Source organism: Microtus pennsylvanicus, chromosome X, assembly GCF_037038515.1.
Source record: "Microtus pennsylvanicus isolate mMicPen1 chromosome X, mMicPen1.hap1, whole genome shotgun sequence".
NCBI classification, from domain to species: domain Eukaryota; kingdom Metazoa; phylum Chordata; class Mammalia; order Rodentia; family Cricetidae; genus Microtus; species Microtus pennsylvanicus.
The window spans coordinates 54,746,276-54,765,434 of NC_134601.1; the positions used below are offsets into that span (position 1 = coordinate 54,746,276).

The 19,159-nt window shown below is 43.4% G+C and overlaps 1 protein-coding gene across 1 annotated transcript; it reads left to right on the forward strand.

The window, feature by feature from the left end:
• Nucleotides 1-14,981: 14,981 nt before the first annotated feature.
• Nucleotides 14,982-18,863, forward strand: LOC142841738 (retinal homeobox protein Rx-A-like). Its single transcript, XM_075958708.1, has 3 exons — nucleotides 14,982-15,364; nucleotides 17,207-17,252; nucleotides 18,699-18,863. The coding sequence occupies exons 1-3, from the start codon at nucleotides 14,982-14,984 to the stop codon at nucleotides 18,861-18,863; spliced, it is 594 nt and encodes a 197-aa protein (XP_075814823.1).
• Nucleotides 18,864-19,159: the final 296 nt, after the last annotated feature.

Here is a 19,159-nt window from a genome sequence, read left to right on the forward strand (position 1 = left end):
CAGAACGTTCCAATCCCAGAAGGGAAAGGGGATTCAACCACAGTCGAACATCCAAAGCCTTTCCGTGAATTAAGAGACTGGCCACCGCCCTGATGGCTCTTAACTGGTGGTCACATAACCGGATGTTATGGGAGAGAAGTGGATAGAAAAGGTCCAAAAGTCCACACTCTGAAGAGCAGTCGGGACTCCCCATTAAAGCAAGAAAACCTTCAGATAATCCCAGAGAATGGCCCTGGGCAAAAGTCATCAGTTGCTCTCAGTCCTCGAGGGAGGGAGTCCGCATGAAGACAAGGACAAGGACAGATGGGAAGGGGAAAGTAGTGTTTGCAGACCCGACGGAGAGTGCTGCTTGTGATGAGGGACTTGTGTGATTTGTTAAGCCACAACCATACACTCACACAATGTCTCCAGGCAAAAGGACCAGTTGGAGGGTCCTTTATTGGTTCTACCTCCTGGGTGATCAGCACTTTTGTGGAGGTACCAGGATCAACCCTGTCACGATGGAGAGTTCCTAACCAGGAAGACAAACAGGGGAAAGCAAGGAAATGGAAAGCAAAAGAAGGGTTCAACTCACTGAAAACAGCCAAAGGGGGTAAACTCAAGACCCTGGCTGGTGGAGAGTCACTCTGGGAACGGCAGTGAGGGCAGCAAACAAGAAAGAAAATGCCCAAAAAGAGTATTAGGAGAACCCAAAAGGCAAGCAAAAGGAAAAGGTTCATCTACGCTGGGTGCCAGTTGTTGCTGCCGGTTGTGTGACCCCCAGTTCCTGTGGGGCAGGGGGGGTAAGGAGACACGGAGACAACAACACAGACTCTGGAGAATTAGCCAATAAGAGGCTACAGATATGGGCCAGATAGTGTTTAAAAGAATGGAGTTTCCGTGTAATTATTTCAGGAAAAGCTAGCCGAGTGGCGGGAAGCAGCCCCGCCGCTCCTACTACACTTCCCCCAAAATGAGTCTCCTCTAACTGTAGCGTGTCCCCCAAGAAACATGCAATCTGTTCCTTCAGCTCCTGTCCTAGCAGGATGACATAATCAGACACAATAAAGCACTAAATGTGAGGCTGAGGAAACATAAGAAACTCAGTAGTCAAGAATCTAGTCTGGAATTGGGGACCTTAAAAGCTGCCAGAAATACTGTCTCCGCAGAACACTTAAGAAGCCACTACCTAAATAGGAAATGGTAAGCCAATAGCTACTCAATGCGATCAATGTCCTTCAAAGGCAGATCATGAGACAAAGATGCCTGTATCCTAGCTTGCCCGATCCTGATGGTGATCTTATTTCTCAAGAGTCAGGGAGTTTACATATTGTTCAGCACACAGCAACAAAGCCTCCACAGAACTTCAAACTGCCAAGAGCAGCAGCAGAGGAAGAAATCTCCCTAGCCTCAGGGAAGACAGCAAAGAATTGAAATGACTAAGGTAATGAACACCTGCCTGTTCTGACTCTAGTTTGTCTACTTAGACAGTTTTTGGCCCTCTACTTCCTTTCCCACAATGGTCATATCTGTCTTGCCAACACATTTGAGATTTCCATGGCTTTAACCACAGTTCTGGTGTTATTAACCAAAATTGGCAAATTATGTCCAAAATAACTTATGCTCTGCTGGAATGAACATTTCAAGGCTACTCTAGCCTCAGTTAACTTTGATGTATATTATGATCTTTGTGGTTTCTGCCTTTTAAAATGCTGTATCCTGGGGCTGGAGAGATAGCTCAGTAGTTCAGAGCACTGGTTGCTCTTCCAGAGGTCCTGAGTTCAGTTCCCAACAACCACATGGTGGCTCACGACCATCGATAATGAGATCTTGTGCCCTCTTCTGGCATATAGACAGAACACTGCATACATAATAAATCTTTTCAAAAAATGCTGCATCCCTGAGCTTGGATAACAAGAGAATTTTCAGAGGTACAAGCCCATTCTTGGTCTGGCCATCAATAGCAAGGACTTAAAAAAAGTTTTTTTTTTTTTGTTTTGTTTTCTGAGACAGGGTTCCTCTGTGTAGCTTTGGAGCCTGTCCTGGAACTCACTCTGTAGACCAGGATGGCCTTGAACTCACAGAGATTTGTCTGCCTCTGCCTCCTGAGTGCTGGGATAAAAGGCGTGCACTGCCACCACCTGGCTCATATTATTATCACAACCAGTTTTTTAAGATTTAGTTTTATTTTGGACTTAAAACTTTTAACTGGCTTAGTCAGCATGGCCATCAATAACTGTCTCACATGTATCATTACAAGAATAAACTTTTAAAAACATATATTCGTAACAGTGATGTCCATGTTCACAGGTATCAGGCATGTTCCTAGCTGTCTTACCTTCTAAAGGAATTCACCTTAATGTCACATATTATTAAAAGCACACTTTATTAGACTATTTCTCAGTATTTGGGGGATGCCTATGCATCAATGTGATAGACTATTGACCCAAGTTCTGTTTTATTCTTTTTTAGTTTACTGAAACAGTGCCAACAGTTTGATGCTATCTGTATGCCCAAATTTTCACCTAATAGTTAAGTTCTCTCAGCAGGGGGTTTCATAGCAGATACCCTGATGGTTTCAAGCCAGGACTGTGTACATAACACAGAGACAGAAATGTTGGTGCAGACACTAACTTGTACCTGATCTGTACTTCATGTTGGCATACCCATCCTTGAAATGGAAGGTTTGTGAGGCGGAGTCAGAGAGAAGCCATGGCACCACTGCCAGAGTTCTGACTTTAGTACCTAAACTTTAGCCAGTAAGCCACAGCCTCGTGGCAATACACAGATTACTAGAAATGGGTTAAACTAAGATGTAAGAGTTAGCCAATAACAAGTTAGAGCTTATAGGCAAAACAGTTGAAAGACCCCCGAGGTGGGCAGCCTTTCAGACTGGGGAGACCCTCCCAAGGAACAGCGAGACCACTCTTCGGATGCAAACAGCAAGAGGCTTTATTCAGTACACAGGTACCTGGGGCGACTTAGTCTCTCGAAGGACTAGCGCGCCTTCAAGCAGGGGTAGTGGGTTTTTATAGGGTAGGGGAGCGAGAAGCACGGCTACAGAAGCGAGACGCATAGTTACAGGGGTTTAATTGGTCAGTTCATATAAGGCCAGGTTCATCGAGGACAATTTGAGGTTTTACCTAGTAATCAGATAAACTGTCTACTCTGGCTCCATCTAGGGCATGAGCTGCTTCCCCTTGCTTAGTTCCTCATTGCTCCGGGCCCGGTGGCTGACCGCAGACGTCCTGCCTAGCCCCTCCGCCCTTGTCTTCTAAGTTGAACTTCCCTGCCCTAGCTTTTGTGTATATTTTGCTCAAAAGTTCAAGCCTTGCAAGAATGGCGTTACTGCTGCTAGCTGCTGTTTATATTGAGTGGGGGTCTTTCACAGTGATTTAATTAATATAGTTTCTGTGTGATTATCTTGGGGCTGAACAGCCAGGAACCAACAAGCAGCTTCCTCCCAGCATTCAGCTTAGATTTCCACAGGCCCCAAGTTCTCAGAAGAAATAATAGTAGGATTGCATCACCTCCTGCTGATTACATCAATTTCACACACTTCCCACATACCTTTTAAAAACTCTTTTTCTCACTGGGCTGTGGTGGCACATGCCTTTAATCCTACCAGCACTAGGGAGGTGGCCTACAAGAGTTAGTTCCAGGACAGGCCCCAAAGTGACAGAGAAATCCTGTCTCAAGAAACCAAAATCCAAAACAAACAAAAACAAAACAAACAAAAAACTTTGCCATGCCAGCACCGCAACTGTAGTTCTTCTGAGCAAGGGACATTGGGATTAACACACAGCACTACTTCAGGTTCTGCAGACAAGCCTTTAATCCACTTTCTCACACAGTATATACAGCCCTCGGCAGGGGAGGCTGAGCCAGCAAAAACAGGAAGCTCATCACTGGAACTCACATAGCTTAGGGGTAAATATCCTTAGAAACATTGCTGAAAACAACAGATTGTTCCTGTTTTTGTTCCTGTTTTCAGAACAACCAACCACAAGAGTGCAAAACAAATCAAGTGGGGGTGCGAAGGCCTGTCCTCGAGGAACCCCCCAAAACCCCCAAAAGACAAAAAAAGCAATTCCTCCACAAACCCTCTTTTTCTCTTTGAGGTTGAATTGCAAAACTATTAAACCTTCTGTATCTCAAGGATGGGGATGCCAACATGAAGTCCAGATCAGGTACAAGTTTGTGACTACACTAACGTTTTTGTCTCAGAGCTGTGTGCTTTCTCATTCTATGTCCATGGATATTAGGAATGAGGAATCTTTTATTTACATGTAGATTTCTTTCTAAATTTTTAAAATAATAAACTGCTAAAAAGAATTATGGGTAGCATTACTATAAAAATAATTACTATAAAAAGGTTTCCAAAGGCTCAGTATTCAGGCAACCCACCCTCTAGCCAAGTTGACCCTTAACGAGGTGACTTCTACACCAGGTGGATGTCCTGACCCAATTTTCGGAGACAAGCACAGAATCCCCTTTCAACTAAAGCCCTCATCACTTTAATGGGGTTAACCAAAAGAAGCAACATCCTCATTTGACAGACTGCAGAATGTGGAGATATCTTGTTTGCACAAATAAAGCTTGCCTGAAGAACAGAAGGCAGAGCTAGCCTCTAGCTAACCATAGAGATCTAGAGCTCTGTACAGACAGACAGGACGTTATATGGCTGGTCTGAGAGAGGAAGTGATAACGTGGGAGGAAATGGGAACTCAGTTTCTTTCTGGCTGGGAAGTGGAATAGGTAAGGTGGCTGTGCTTTTCTCCTTAGTCTCTCTGATCTCAGCATTTTCCCTAATATCTGACTCCGGACTTTTATTATTAAGACCTATTAGAACTCATGTTACACCAGAGTGTCATCATATCCTGCCCTTCTGACCCCAGACCGAACAGAAATAATCTCAGAGATTAAAATTGGTCCTATCTAGGCAAAAAGAACCTCTTGATTTCTTATGTTCATACATAGATTACACTCTCAAAATCAGATCCTGCCAGGCAAGTGCATTCCAGTTCTGCCTGGCCCTTTCTGTTCTCCATATTCACTTGGTGCTGAGTGCCTTCAGCTATAGGGAAAGGTGGCAGAAGAGGCCCATAGGCCACATATGCAGGCTTCCTTGGCCTCACCCCAGCTAGTTCCAGAGGACAGGTCACCATCAGGTAGATGACCTCAGGACAAGCTGTGTTGCTTCTGTATTTTCAGTCATAACCACCACCATGTCTCTCTGCAAGACATATGAGGAACTAATTTAAAATTCAGACTTTTAACCAGTCTTAAATATACAACATTCTCCACAGCACACAACTGACCTCTCTGTGCCTCTTTGTGGGGTGATGGTAGTGCCTGTGTGTTTTCAGCTGTCTCAGTATTTCTCAGGGATGGGGCACAATTCTCCAAGTTAAATAAAGCAAAAGATAATACTGCTTTGTAGAAGCTTTAATAATACTGCTTTGATTCAGGAAATAACCAGTCTAGCTTAAAGATAAACAATTACATTTTTATTTATTATAAGGGGGAAAAGTCATGAAACCAGAACGAGAAGTCCAAGCTCATCTGTGTGGCGAGGGAACCACAGACAGAGCGCACCTGGGCCATGAACCTGTTTTTCTCCAGGTCCCAGAAAGCCACACCCTGACTTGGTCCCACCTCTTAAAGATAGTTGGTTAGCAAGGCTTCCCCATCACTGCGTCAGTGTGGCTGCTTCTATTTGACATCCTCCCTCCTAGAAAGACAGTTTAGTTTTATACTGGACTTCCCCAGTTATCTGAACAGATGCATAGGACAGCCTGTAAAACATGTACTGAAACTAAGAGAGTAGTGACCCTGCTCTGCAGACACGTAGACCACCCTTCCTCCAAGCCACACCGGCCACCCAGCTCCTGTCTTTCCTGATATGTCTTCAGAAGAACCTGGCCCCCATACCATACCCAAGCGGAAATGGAGGAGAGGGACTCCAATCTTCCTGCGGCTGCTATGGAACTGGTACACACTTGCGCTCCTCCCAATCCCTGCAGCTCCCTCTAGGTTCAGTAAATGCTTCTTTAGCACTTACAGGTCACTGAAACATACAAGTCCACATGCCTCAGCAGCAATTCTCATCACCCCAAGAATCTTCTCCAGGATTCCAGTCACTTCAGGAGTGCATTCACATGTATCTTTGTTACTCAGCGTGTATTAGAATCGTACCTGAGCATTGCAGGTTGTAGAACATGGTCCAGTCCTCTGGGTTTTGTGTCAGTCCTTGGAGGTAGATTGAGAAAGGTTGGTTTTTATAAACATGCATTCAACTAGATATGATTCAGAATAGATTAATACTCCCTTTTAATCTTTACAGTTAGCTAAAAAAAAAAAAAGATTTGTCAGACAGTCCACAAGGCAGAATTTGTTTTAAGACCAACCCATGGCATTAGTTGGAGACTATTGGGCTGGGGGACCTGCTGGGCTGGGACACAGTTGGGTTTAGATCCAAGCATTGAGCAGAAGGTTCTGGCTGGAGGCACAAGGCCTGCAGCACCAGTTGGGGCCTGGAATGTGGGGGGCAGTGATTGATGAGGGGCAATAGGAGTTGTACAACGAGCACTGTGCTGGCAAGGCCACTGTGGTTGCAGCAGCCATGCCCATGTGTGACCCTCTTGGGTCTAGGATGACAGATGGGAGCAGGGTAAAATGCAGCTGGCATGCCATTAGGTTGTCCCACCGTAGTGTGGTGGGTAGCATGAGGGGTGCTGCGTACAGCAATTGGGTATGCTATGTCCTTTGCAGGGCATGAGGGCTCTGCTGGGGGTGGATACTGCTCACTGGGTACTGGGCCATCTGGTAGAGGCTGGGGGACTGAGAGTATGGCAGAGCAGCCCCTCTGTTAGGAGAAGAGACACATTGCAAGGGGTGGAAACAGTGTAGCCTGGATGACCAATTCCTTTGGCATTTGCAGAAGAAACTCCAGAAGAACCAGGCCTATAAACCGAATTAATGATTTCAAGAATACGACCTGACCAGTGCATGCCTGTCAGAATCAGCACTGCCTCTGACACTGAGTTTTTATTTAAAAATATCACTACATAATCTTTGACCTGGAGTTAAGATAGATTGGAAGGGTGACAGGCTCACAAGGCCTTACCCATTTCTTTGTTTAAGGTTGTGAGGGAGGGGAAATAAGCATTTTTTCTTTAAATAGCCACTGTCAAATTGTCTATGTACCCATAATCGATCAACCATGCAAACGTAAGTAATCCTACTTAACTCACTGACACATACCACAAAATGCATGAATGTGGAGGGAGACTAGCTGGGAAGAGGAATGGACCAGTTAAGACAGAACAAGAAGTGGTAACTGGGCAATGAGTATGATCAAAATACATTTTTATCTATGAAATTGTCATAATGAAATCCATGATTGTGTGTAATAATTGTATGCTAATTTGAAAAGTCAAAAATGAGCTAGTGCTTTCCAACATACAACAAATTCATGTAAGGAAGTTTAAGAAATTATCTTAAAAAGTTTTAACTGAAATAAGGATAATTTATAGTTATGGTGTTTGGAGAACTATGAAGTATTGGTATACTTAATGAGAATATTTGTGTGGACATTTAAATTTCATGATTTATCACGAGACTTTAAAATATTATTGACACATGATATTAAATTATATTTAAATAACAGTCTAAAATGTTTCTGAAAATCTATAAGCCTATACATTTTTCTGCCTTTTTGAAGTACAAATTTATATAAAGCAACATGTTCAGCATGGACAATTATAACATTAAATATTGATTAACTATTCAAAAACGCTGAAGATGCTGAGCCTGGAGAGATGGTTCCAGTTTGAAAGCACTTGCTGCTCTTATAGAGGTCTTGGATTCAGTTCCCCTGCACACATATGTCAGCACAGAACTGTCTGTAACTTCAGAAGGACCACAAAAATCTGGTGCCCTCTTCTGGCCTCTATGGACACTGTATACATGGGCAATGCCTACAGGTATGATGAACATACATGTAGACAAAATACTCATGCGCGTTCTTTAAAGGAAACAATAAGGCACCGAAGGTGTTCTAGATCCCACGGTATCAAACAATCATACATTGTTTAATGAAAAAAATTAAAAGTTCAGGTTTAGTTTGCCAAGAAGCCTTCTAGAAGCTTTCTCATTCCCTTCAGCATTTGATGGGTGCCCAAAGAAGTTCAGGTCCCATGCCCAAGGTCTCCAAGGCCAACAAACTTGCAGGACTCATGGTGAATCTGCCGTGTCTGACATTCTTGTTCCTGGTCTTGGGACTGGAACATTCTTTTTCAGTCCTTGGCTCTCTTCAGCCAATCGCTCTGAAGCCAAGCAGCCATTGCTACCTGTGCCTGCTCTTTGAACTATGGCCCTAAGCACCTCTTCACCCAACTGTTAGGGTTTTTCTTATGTTATGCCCCTATGTGAGTCTTTAAGTACGTAACCTCTCCTGCAAGGACAAGAGCACCTGCAGCAGTGTCAAAGAGCTTCTGATCCTGTAGAATCCCTGACATTGAAATGCTGACGCTTCCCATTTGTCTCCCTCTGCCTCCTGCCTCTTTCCTTACCTCCCTTCACTCCATCAGGGTGCAGCCCTTTCTCCACCCTACTCCTGAACATTCTCAGCATATTCTCTCTCTCTCTCTCTCTCTCTCTCTCTCTCTCTCTCTCTCTCTCTCTCTCTCTCTCTCCCTCTCTCACATGACGTGTCCCGCTCCCCCTGCTCTCCCTCACAGCCCCGTCTAAGCAGCCATGAGTATCACCTCAGACTCACTGGAACTTTCTTCCATTTTTATCACATGATGTGTTTTTATTTCCCTCCTTTCCTGAAGTCATGGAGTGGGGAACCTGCTTCCAGACACCCAGAATTCTCAGTGCCTACAGGCATCTTGACAGATGACCAAGCTCTCTACCATCTTTCCTGAGTTCTCTGAGACTGGGCCAGGACTCTGCACTTCTGATTTTGTGTCTGCCTGGTCCAAATATAGCAAAGCTCACACATGGTCTGTTCAGATGTCCCACATAGCTGAACACTCTCCATGTCTGCTGTGCATCCTCATCCTTGCAAGCCTTGGACTGATCACTTTGGATTGACTTGGGCAAAGTATCTTTACTCAGCCATCCACAGCCCCCAGCACTACTTGTCGACTATGAATTCTTACTTTTCTAGTTTATACTACAGTGAATGTCAATCCCAGCACCCACTTAGTCACCTTAAGTTACATATCTGGTAAACCAATGGGTCTCAGATAGCCTCTGATTTGATCTTGACCCAACTTTGACCTTGGGCTCAGCATTTCTCTTTGTACCTATTTTGATAGCTCTCCTGGAATCCAGCCTTCCTGTCCTCATTTCAGAAATAGGTGGCAAATTTTCATTTTATGCTTATGTTTCTATAGCTGAGACACAACCAGTTGCATATCTGCACACCTTTCATGATCATCTTTACTCCTGACCCATTGGCTTGCTGTCCGTGAATGAATAACACTCCTGAATTGTGGCTCCTGGCAGCTTCTGTGAACGTTTGTAAGGGCAGATTTGGCCTCTGGGGATGACCTCTTCTCTCTGAGGCTAGGGTAGAACTCCACATGTCTTTTGAAAGTCTCTTCCTAGGCTCAAATGCTTTCATTTTTGATTATGCCTTGTGAGAGCATTATTCCCAGGTGTATTGAACCGGAAATGTTTTCATTGTTCTTGATGAGAAAGTCCTTTTAGTCTGTGTAATCCAGTTTTTCCCATGATCCAGCTGTTGGTGAGTCCAGAAGAATCTGTCCTGATGTGGTCTCAGGTAAAGACGGAAGTGTAGAGCTGTTCGTGATTCTCCATGGAGGCTTATTCTGGGTACCAGGCTTATTCTGGGTACCAGGTGGCACAAACTTAAGCACAATGGCTTCTGGTTTTCCTTATACTTGGTGCTCCTTGTCTTCAACCAATCCTACAAACAGACATAGAAAGGTTTGGTCAATAAATTAGACAGTATTCTAATGTCAAAACAAATCACATAACAATATTTAAGGAGAATTTTATGGAGGAGATTTTTATTGCCAATGGGGATTGGATAAAAGGCCTTGCCCAGTCTTCAGAAGTGCACTACCTTTCAACTCAACTAATGAGATTTAAAAACCTGTTTCCTGAAGCTGGAGAGATGACACAGAAGGACCTCTTCCAGAGGACCATGGTTCAAGTTCCAGGACCCACATTGTTAGTATTCAGACATCTGGCTTGCCCTTGGGGTCCTGACAGGGTACGTCCTTAGCTGCAGCCACTAAGAGCACCCCTTGTGCAGATTCACTACATTCCCTTTTAAAAGGTGGGCCTTTCCCACTTCCTCTCTCTCTCTCTCTCTCTCTCTCTCTCTCTCTCTCTCTTTCTCTCCTCTATTTCTCTGCCTCTCTTTCTTCCTTTTCTGCCACTCTTGTATCCAGGGACCGGTCTCTGCCAACCTCTCTGCCCCCCTCTCTGGCCCCTTTTCTGGCCCTTCTCTCTCCTCCCATGTGAGCCCTGTTGCATGGTGTGACTTCTCTTTGTGGCGGTTTAAAATAAATTACACTAGACATGACAGCTCACAACTATCTGTAATTAGCTCCAGGTTGTCTGACGCCCTATTGTGGCCTCTCCAGGTACCAGGCACATATATTGTACAAAGGCATACATGCAGGCAAGACATCCATACTCATAAAATTAAAGTTTAAAATAACCTGTTTTATAAATGCTCCTATATAGCAGACAGCTGTTTGTGTACCTCGGGAGTGATGCTTCTCCAGAATAAGGAACTGGGTCCCATCACCACTAGGGCAAAAAGAAATCCCTGGAGAACCCCTTTACAGATAACACAGCACCTTGCCCTTCAGCAAACCCACTGTGATCAACTACTTCATGCTAAGCTTTGAGAAAGTGGAGGCCTGGTTCTCTAGCCTCATTCAGGATTGGCCATGAGTCTTTTCCATTCTATTTCCTCTTTGTTACAAATTTCCAAGCACATATGAACGTGCTTGCACGCGCGCGCACACACACACACACACACACACACACCCATTCATTAGCAACTCATTAGTAATAAAAAAAAACTACAAGGCAAGACTCAGTCAGATTAACTGGTGACTGACAACAGCTGGGGGTTGTAAAAGTTCTATTTACCTCTTGAAGGGATCCAGTTATAAAGGGATCCAGTTATAAACTAAACCAGTGAGAGATCTAAGGCAGAGGCAAAGAATATGTGTACTATTACATTTCTTATGTGTGGTTAGTAATATCTGGACATGATTTTGCAGTAAACAGCCTTTTCTTATCACCTGAATCTTAGGACCTAAACAAAAACTTAATCTACTGAATCTAAAATTTTGTATCAAAGATTGGTACGAAGTGTTAATTGCTGTTTTGAGTTAGAGCAAACTTTACCTTCTTGGTGAAGGAAGCTTAGGGCAGCACAGGTGCTATTGATCTCTTGAAGGACTATGATATCACAAGGCCAGACACCTGAAATATTGCTCTGTGAAAGTTTCTCCTGTGATCTCTCCATAAGGACATTCCATCTTGCCAATTTACCAAAACAATTTATGACTGTCCTTCAAAATTCCTGCTTTACAGAAAAGCCTGTCAGATATTCTAGGCCTGAACATTTCAGTATAACCTTGAGGTGACCGTCTAGGCAACCAGATATCTCTGTCATTTCTATAGTTTTGGAAATTGCTTTCACTGTACTTCCTGTTTACTCAAGTAATATTTTATCCTTCTTGGTCTCTGATGGGGATTAAAGACTGGACAGTTAAAGTTTTGAAGTTTTCCTTGTTACCAAATTCAGAAAAGAAACTTACCTAAGAGATATAAAGTTTATAAGGTTGAAAAACATAAAAGCTTAGATTGTTTATCTAGCAAGGTATTTTAAGATTTAAAAAGATATTTTAGGATAGTAATACAAGTTATGACAAAAAATGACTTAGGAATAAAACTTTGGACTAAGATGGGACAATCATGGAGTATTTTCTCTAAATTTGCCAAATAAAAATGAACTGGACATTGTGAATATAATTCTTTCCTGAAAATTGTTCTAATTGTGTATAGTTTTACTGTATTACATTTACAATCTGTAACACAGTAAAAGGGGAAATGTTGTGGAATATTCCCTTACACTGTATGAAGATGTGTCATTGTGATTTTTTTTAAAATAGAAACCTAAATTGCCAATAGTTAAGCAGAAAGTATAGCAGGGACTTCTGGGGACAGAGAAAGCCCTTAGAAGAAGATGCTCACCTTACTAGACCTGGATGGAGGTGGGTGGTCCTTGGACTTCCCACAGGGCAGGGAACCCTGACTGCTCTTCAGGCTGATGGGGGAGGGGTTGATCGGGGGAGGGGGAGGGAAATGGGAGGCGGTGGTGGGGAGGAGGCAGAAATCTTTAATAAATAAAATTTAAAAAAAATAAATAAAAATAAAAAAGAAGAAAGATGGAGCCATCAGTCTGATGGAGAGGAAGCAAAATGGGCAATACAGAGTAAAGTTAACTAAGACACATAAAAGAACATAGATTTTAAAATATTGGTTAATTTAAGTTTTAACAACTAGTTAGGAGCAAGCCTAAGTTAAATATGAGCTTTTATAATTAATAATAAATCTCTATGTCATTTTCTTGTGAGCTGGTGGCCCAAAGAAAAATCTGTCAGCAGTACATCTTAAAATTTGCATTTTGGGAACTTGCTATTTTACGTGAAGTCAGTTTACCACATTGGAGCGCCATTCTGTAACATTAGGGTCTGCTTGTTGGGGTTTCTGTCCTGCCCAGTTCCCACAGCCAGCAAGTCCCAAAGAAAATACACAGAAGTCTACATTAATCATAAACTGATTGGCCCGTTAGCTCAGGCTTTTTATTAGCTGTTATAACATATATTAGCCAATTATTCTTATATATGTTAGTCACATGGCTCAGTATTTTTTTCAGGTGGGCAGGTCACATCCTGCTTCTTCCGTGATCTGGGCAGAACTGGGGAGGAATGAGCTTCCTTCTTCCCAGCATTCTCCTGTTCTCATTGGCCCCCCCTTACTTCCTGTCTGGTTGTCCCACCTATATTTCCTGCCTGGTACTGGCCAATCAGTGTTTATTTAAGATACAATTGACAGAATATAGAATTGTTTCACACGATATGAGGCAAAGACTTCTAGCAATGGGGGATGTGGAGCCTCAGTTGGTCATGTCCTGTAACCAGGCAAGACTTCCAGTGGGTAAATTGGGACCCAAAAACAAGCCACAAAGCCTTCAACCTGCAACATGTCCTACCTACATGAAGTGCAGGGGTAAAAGTGGCACAGAACTTGTGGGAGTGGCCAAACAGTCCAGCTTGAGACTCATGCCACAAAAGAGAGCTCACCCCTGACACTGCCCAGAACACTGGGATCCAGAGGCTAGAGAGTCCAGAGACCTAGGATAGAACCAAACATGACTGACAAAAAAAATCAATGAATTGATTCCTAACGCTATTCAGCTATACTCATAGATCAGTATCTAGTTCAATTATCACCACAGAGGCTTCATGCAGCACCTGAAGGAAACAGATGGAGACCCAAAGGAAAACATTAGACCAAGCTCAGAAAATCCTGGTGAAAAGAGAAAGGACTGTAGGAACCAGAAGGGTCAAGGACATCACAAGAAAACCCACAGAATCATCTAACCTGGGCTCATAGGAACTCATAGAGACAACAACCAGAGAGCCTGCATGGGACTGACCTAAGCCTTCTGCATATATGTGACAGTTGTATCTTCTTGTGAACTCCTAACAGTGGGAACTGGGGCTGTCTTTGGCTCTTTTGCCAGCTTTCAGGACCCTATTCCTCATACTGGGTTGCTTGCACAGCTTTAATATGAATGGAGATGCTTTGTCTTGCTGCAACTTGATATATGCCAGGCTTAGTTGGTATCAATGGGAGGCCTACCCTCTTCTGTAAAGAAACAGAGGAGGAAGGGCCAGAGGGGAGGTGACGGGAGGAGAGAAGGGAAGCAAACTGTGGTCAGGATATAAGAAACTATTCATTTTTTAAAACAAAGAAAATAATTGCCTAGTGTATGTGTTTATTTAACCTCTGTATAAAGTATTCTAGAGAAATGTTCAAATGCTCTCTCAATTTGAAGTTTTAATATTCCCTGCAACACAAAGAGGGCAAGACCCTCATAATATATCATCATTTTTGTCTGAGATCATCCCTAGATGGGGTATTATGTGTAAATTCTGACAGATATTCTATTTTAAAAATCTAACATCGATTTTTCTCACAGTGATCATTGTGTGTGTATGTGTGTGTGGGGGGGGGGTTCTTTGGTACTGGATCTTACCAAGGAAAATGCTTTAATTTCTACTCCTGTGCCTAGATGGACCAAGCCAACTCTGCATTCACTGTCTTCAAAGAAATACAGAGAAGAGCCCCCTAATTTTCACTGCCAACTTCATTCCCAGCGGGGAAAACACAGACTTGTGACATTGGAAGGTTGGGTCATGAGATATTGTCCAAGTTTGACACAGAGTTCTCCTGAATTTCTGTACCTATCCTATTCTGCCAAATAACCTTAAAATCTTTTGTTAGTCCTCGTTGGGGAGCCTCTCTGAAACCCAGGTCCAAGTCGGGTCCTCGTTCTTGGAGAAATCTTTTTTTTTTTTTTCGAGACAGGGTTTCTCTGTGGCTTTGGAGCCTGTCCTGGAACTAGCTCTGTAGACCAGGCTGGTCTCGAACTCACAGAGATCCGCCTGCCTCTGCCTCCCGAGTGCTGGGATTAAAGGCGTAAAGGCAGTATTTTACTTCAAGTAGCCCTTTTGCCATGCCTCCTAGTTGCAACTGTCTTCTCCTGTGGGGTGGACCCAGCTTTTTACGCCCACACATACCCCCCCACTTCCGGGCCCATACTAGCCACACCCAGGAGTACTGTGGAACATGCGCAGCCTGATGTAACAATTTTCGCCCGTGGAATTGGGAGGTGCTTCTCAGTGGTTTCTGTTTGCAACGCTCTGATGATGGAGAGCAAGTACATCTACTTCGACTTCGACTATTATGGGGTGGGCTTCTATGAGGAAGAAATAATGACCGAATCTCAGCAGAGGCTAGCTGCAGCAGCAGCCCGTAGATGCTACGGAAGAGGTGTACGAGTTCTGCATGAGCTAGGTGATACAGACTACGTGAACCGTGAATATGAACATCACTATTACCATGAAAGAAACAAAGCGCGGGCCATCCCCAGTGAGCCTGGACGGGGAAAGCTTGGTGAGCCTGGGAAAGCCGCTGGAGCAGTTTCTCAACCCTCCAACAAGCGACGTGTAAAACACAAGTTCACCTACAGGCAACTTTGCGAACTGGACAGGGTTTTCCGAGAAACCCAGTATCCTAATGCACTCCAAAGGTATGTACATGCCTTTTAAAGAATCCACTCTGTTTTCCAGTACTTTGAGCTCCTTTGCCTTCTCCTAACCTCTTTTCTTCATTAAAAAAAAATACTGGCCAGACAGTGGTGACACAAGCCTTTAATCCCGGCACTCAAGAGGCAGAGGCAGGAGGATCTCTGTGAGTTCAAGATCAGCTTGGTCTACAAGAGCTAGTTCCAGGACAACCAGAACACAGAGAAACACTGGCTCAACCTCCTCAGTAGCTGAGATTAGTTTGGTCCCTGGGTTGGGCCTCCTTCTATTCTTGGCCCTGAAACTGCAAAATCTTCAGCTGAATTTATGGTGGGGGTGAGAAAGGTGGCCGCTGAGGTTAAAGGTCAAACTCTCCCATGCATTTTGGAAAAAGAAAAAGAAGCCTAATGCTCCTGGTGGGGATTTCTTTCATTTTACAGTTGTTTTTTAAAAAGAAACCGAACTAAGACGAAAGTGCAGAGCTAGCAGTGTTTTCAAAACTGTTTTGGGGAACAAGACCCTTGCACTTTGCAATCATCCCTGACCCCCTCTCTAGCCTACTGCACCATTTTGTCTTTTCATCCAGAGTCTGACTGCTTTGGCTGGCACACAAAAGGAAATCATGGATTGTGCTTTGCGTCTATGGAGATATATTATCTCTTTACCTCTGGGTTTAAAGTCCTTGGTGGTATATACCAAGAAACTGAAATTCTGGCTACATTAATTCTATGTTTACTGCTTTGAACAGTTAGCAACTCTGTTCTCATGAGATTAAACAAATACAAAATACCATCCACAAGAAATCCTAGTTCTGGGGAGGTGAGGACATGACTGGTTCTGGGGGCCACAGTGAATATAAGACCAGGGACAGATAGTGTATCCAATAAAGTTGGAGCTGAAGAGATGGCTCATGGGGTAAAAGTGCTTAAAACAAGCCTGAAGATCGGTTTGTACTTGCAACCCAATTAGAAAGCCCCAGAGGTACTGATGGGCACCTAAATCCCATCAGTCCTACAGGCAGATGGGAGACAGGCACAAGAAAACCACCACAACATGGTGAGCCAGGTAGACCTAGTAGGCAGCATAGCCTCGGAACAACAAGAAAAACCCAACCTCAACAAGGTCAAAGGGAAGAAGAGGCTTCAAAATTTATCACCCAAGCTCTAATAGATTTGACCTTTGGAGCACTTGTGTGTCCCCCTCGTGTGTGTGTGTGTGTGTGTGTGTGTGTGTGTGCGTGTGTATAATATTATAGAATATTATATATATATATATATGATGACAAATAATTTTTATAGCAAAATGACTGCCATTCAAGCAAGTCTTCCTGAATTTATACTCATACCCAATATCCACACAAAACAAGCATAGCTGCACAGAAAAAAATTGGACACTGCTGTAAGCAAATACATACAATATAGTCAAAACCCAGCCTGTTTCTCAACTCCAATTTCTTATTAGAACCGTACTTACTTTAACTATGTGTGTGAGTATGACATACCTGAATATGTGGATGAAGAGGGAAATCTGGGAGTCTGTTCTCTCCTTCCCTAGTGTGAGGAACAGGGGTTGGAATCTCATCTTCAGGAGTACCATCGGGTCCCTTTACCCACCGAGTGATCTCCCTTGGCTATGCTATGGAGTTCTTAAAGCAATATTTAGTGTTTTGACAAGATGAAGTCACTTTTAAAGAGTCCTATCTGCAAAAAAAAAACCCTGATTAAATGAGAAGTTATTGAGCTGGGGTCGGGGATAACAAGATAAAAATGCAGAGAGGCCATATATGTGCACTCTCCTTCCCTCTCCCCATGTGGCAGTGGCTAACCTCTGTCCCTTTCTCTCCACAGAAAAGCACTTGCAGAGCTCATTGATGTGGACGAATGCAAGGTGAAGGTCAGTAGAGGCTCATCTCTGTGGTAGAGGAGAGGGGGACATGCTTGATCGTCCAGGCTGCCTGGTTTGCTTAGCCCTGAAATAACCACACAGAAACTGTATTAATTAAATCACTGCTTGGCCCATTATCCCTAGTCTTTTATTGGCTAACTCTCACATATTAGTTTAACCCATTTCTATTAATCTGTATATCGCCATGTGGCAGTGGCTTAACAGGAAAGATTCTAACCATTTTCCATCTCAGGCAGAGGATCCATGGCGCCTCTCTGACTCTGCTTTCTTCTTCCCAGCATTCATTTCTGTCTTCTCCACCTACCTAAGTTCTGCCCTTTCAGGCCAAGCAGTTTCTTTATTGATTAACCAATACAAGCAACACATAGAAAGAAGGATCTCCTGCACATCTCAGATCTGCTTCAGGACAGGCCTGGCCTTGTCTTCTACACCTGGAGTTCCTGGGTCTTTTTTGAATGTTTTGTGCGGGCATACAAGAGTTGGACTAATGTGCTCTTTGGAAGTAGAAAGTGTTTGCAAAAGTAAACTCCAGCTAGTGTTTCTTCCCTGTTTCTAGAAGTAAAGGAATAGGTTTCCCCCAAAGGAAAGCAAAACCAAGAAACCGTGTCTCCCATTTTCTGTGTGAGAGGAATTATGTTTATGTCTGTCTAAATATAGCAGATCGAGGTATAATTATAATGTATGCATGTCATACACACCTGCATGTCCCCTAATTAATGGTGAACTATGTGTGACAAAAAGATCTTCTGCATAATATTTCTGCCTGGAGTCATGTTGGCACTCAGGATTGCCATGGAAATACTTACGTGATGGCAGGAATAAGAGTTAGTTGTTACTAACTGCTCAAAGAATGAGTGAGTAAATATGGAGCAGGGATGGCTTGCCTTTCTACGAGGAAAATTTTTTAAGCAAGGTGAAAAGGATGTGGAACAAGAGCTGAAAAGCCCTTGTGGCTGGTTCTTCTGATTTTCTTTTGTAAGGTTTTAGTAAGATGGCTCAGACAAATGCAGCTCTGAATTTTAAACTCCCCAGCTTGGTATCTTGTGTCAACTCTGAGATAGTGCTCCAAATCTTTCATTATGAAGAAGGCAATGACTGACAGGTTTGAAAGTCTGTCTAAAGAATGAGCCCGATAGAGTTCAGGCGTTGGCGGATAGCTTGTTTTTCCAAAGGCTTCTGCAGAAGAGTGGGTCTGTTGCTATGTGTGCTGAGTCTGTGTGTGGACAGTCTCTAGTGGTGGAAAGCAAGATTTCGTGGGCTATGACCACATCCTCCACCCTGGGTAATACTTGCAGTCTTGAGGTTTGCGAGGAATGGGAAACTCTGTTCTGTGGAGGGGAGAATGCCAGTCCCCTATAAAGTTGCGTGTGTTTTACCACCATAACATTAGTTATTCAGCATGATAACCCGGCCTCCATCTTGGTCTTATTTCAGGCTTGGTTTAAGAATAGGAGGTCTAAATACAGGAACATGCAGATGGAATTCCAACTCAGCAGTAACACATCTGATCCCTTGAACAACTTTCCACCCAAGAAGGATAAAGATCCCGAGAGTGCCTCTGTTGCTAAGGCATCACAACAGTTCCTCTTGTGCCAGTAATATCTTGGGCAATCCTGTTGGCCATGAAAACACTGTCTTGTCACATACAATAAAAATAAATACTAAGATTTACCAAAGCACTAGTTGCATTTGTCATTCCATTTACATAGAATGAGACATTTTGTTCTGCTAATGGAAGCCAAAAGAGAAGTCCAAAGCTTGGAGAAATGACCTCTCTTCTACAGCAGCATAGGGGGATATGGTGACCATATTCCTTTTATGTGCAGAATGGGTTTCTATCTTCATTCTGCTGCAGTTTCCTAGGTAACTGTCACCATCCTACCTTGCACTTTGGG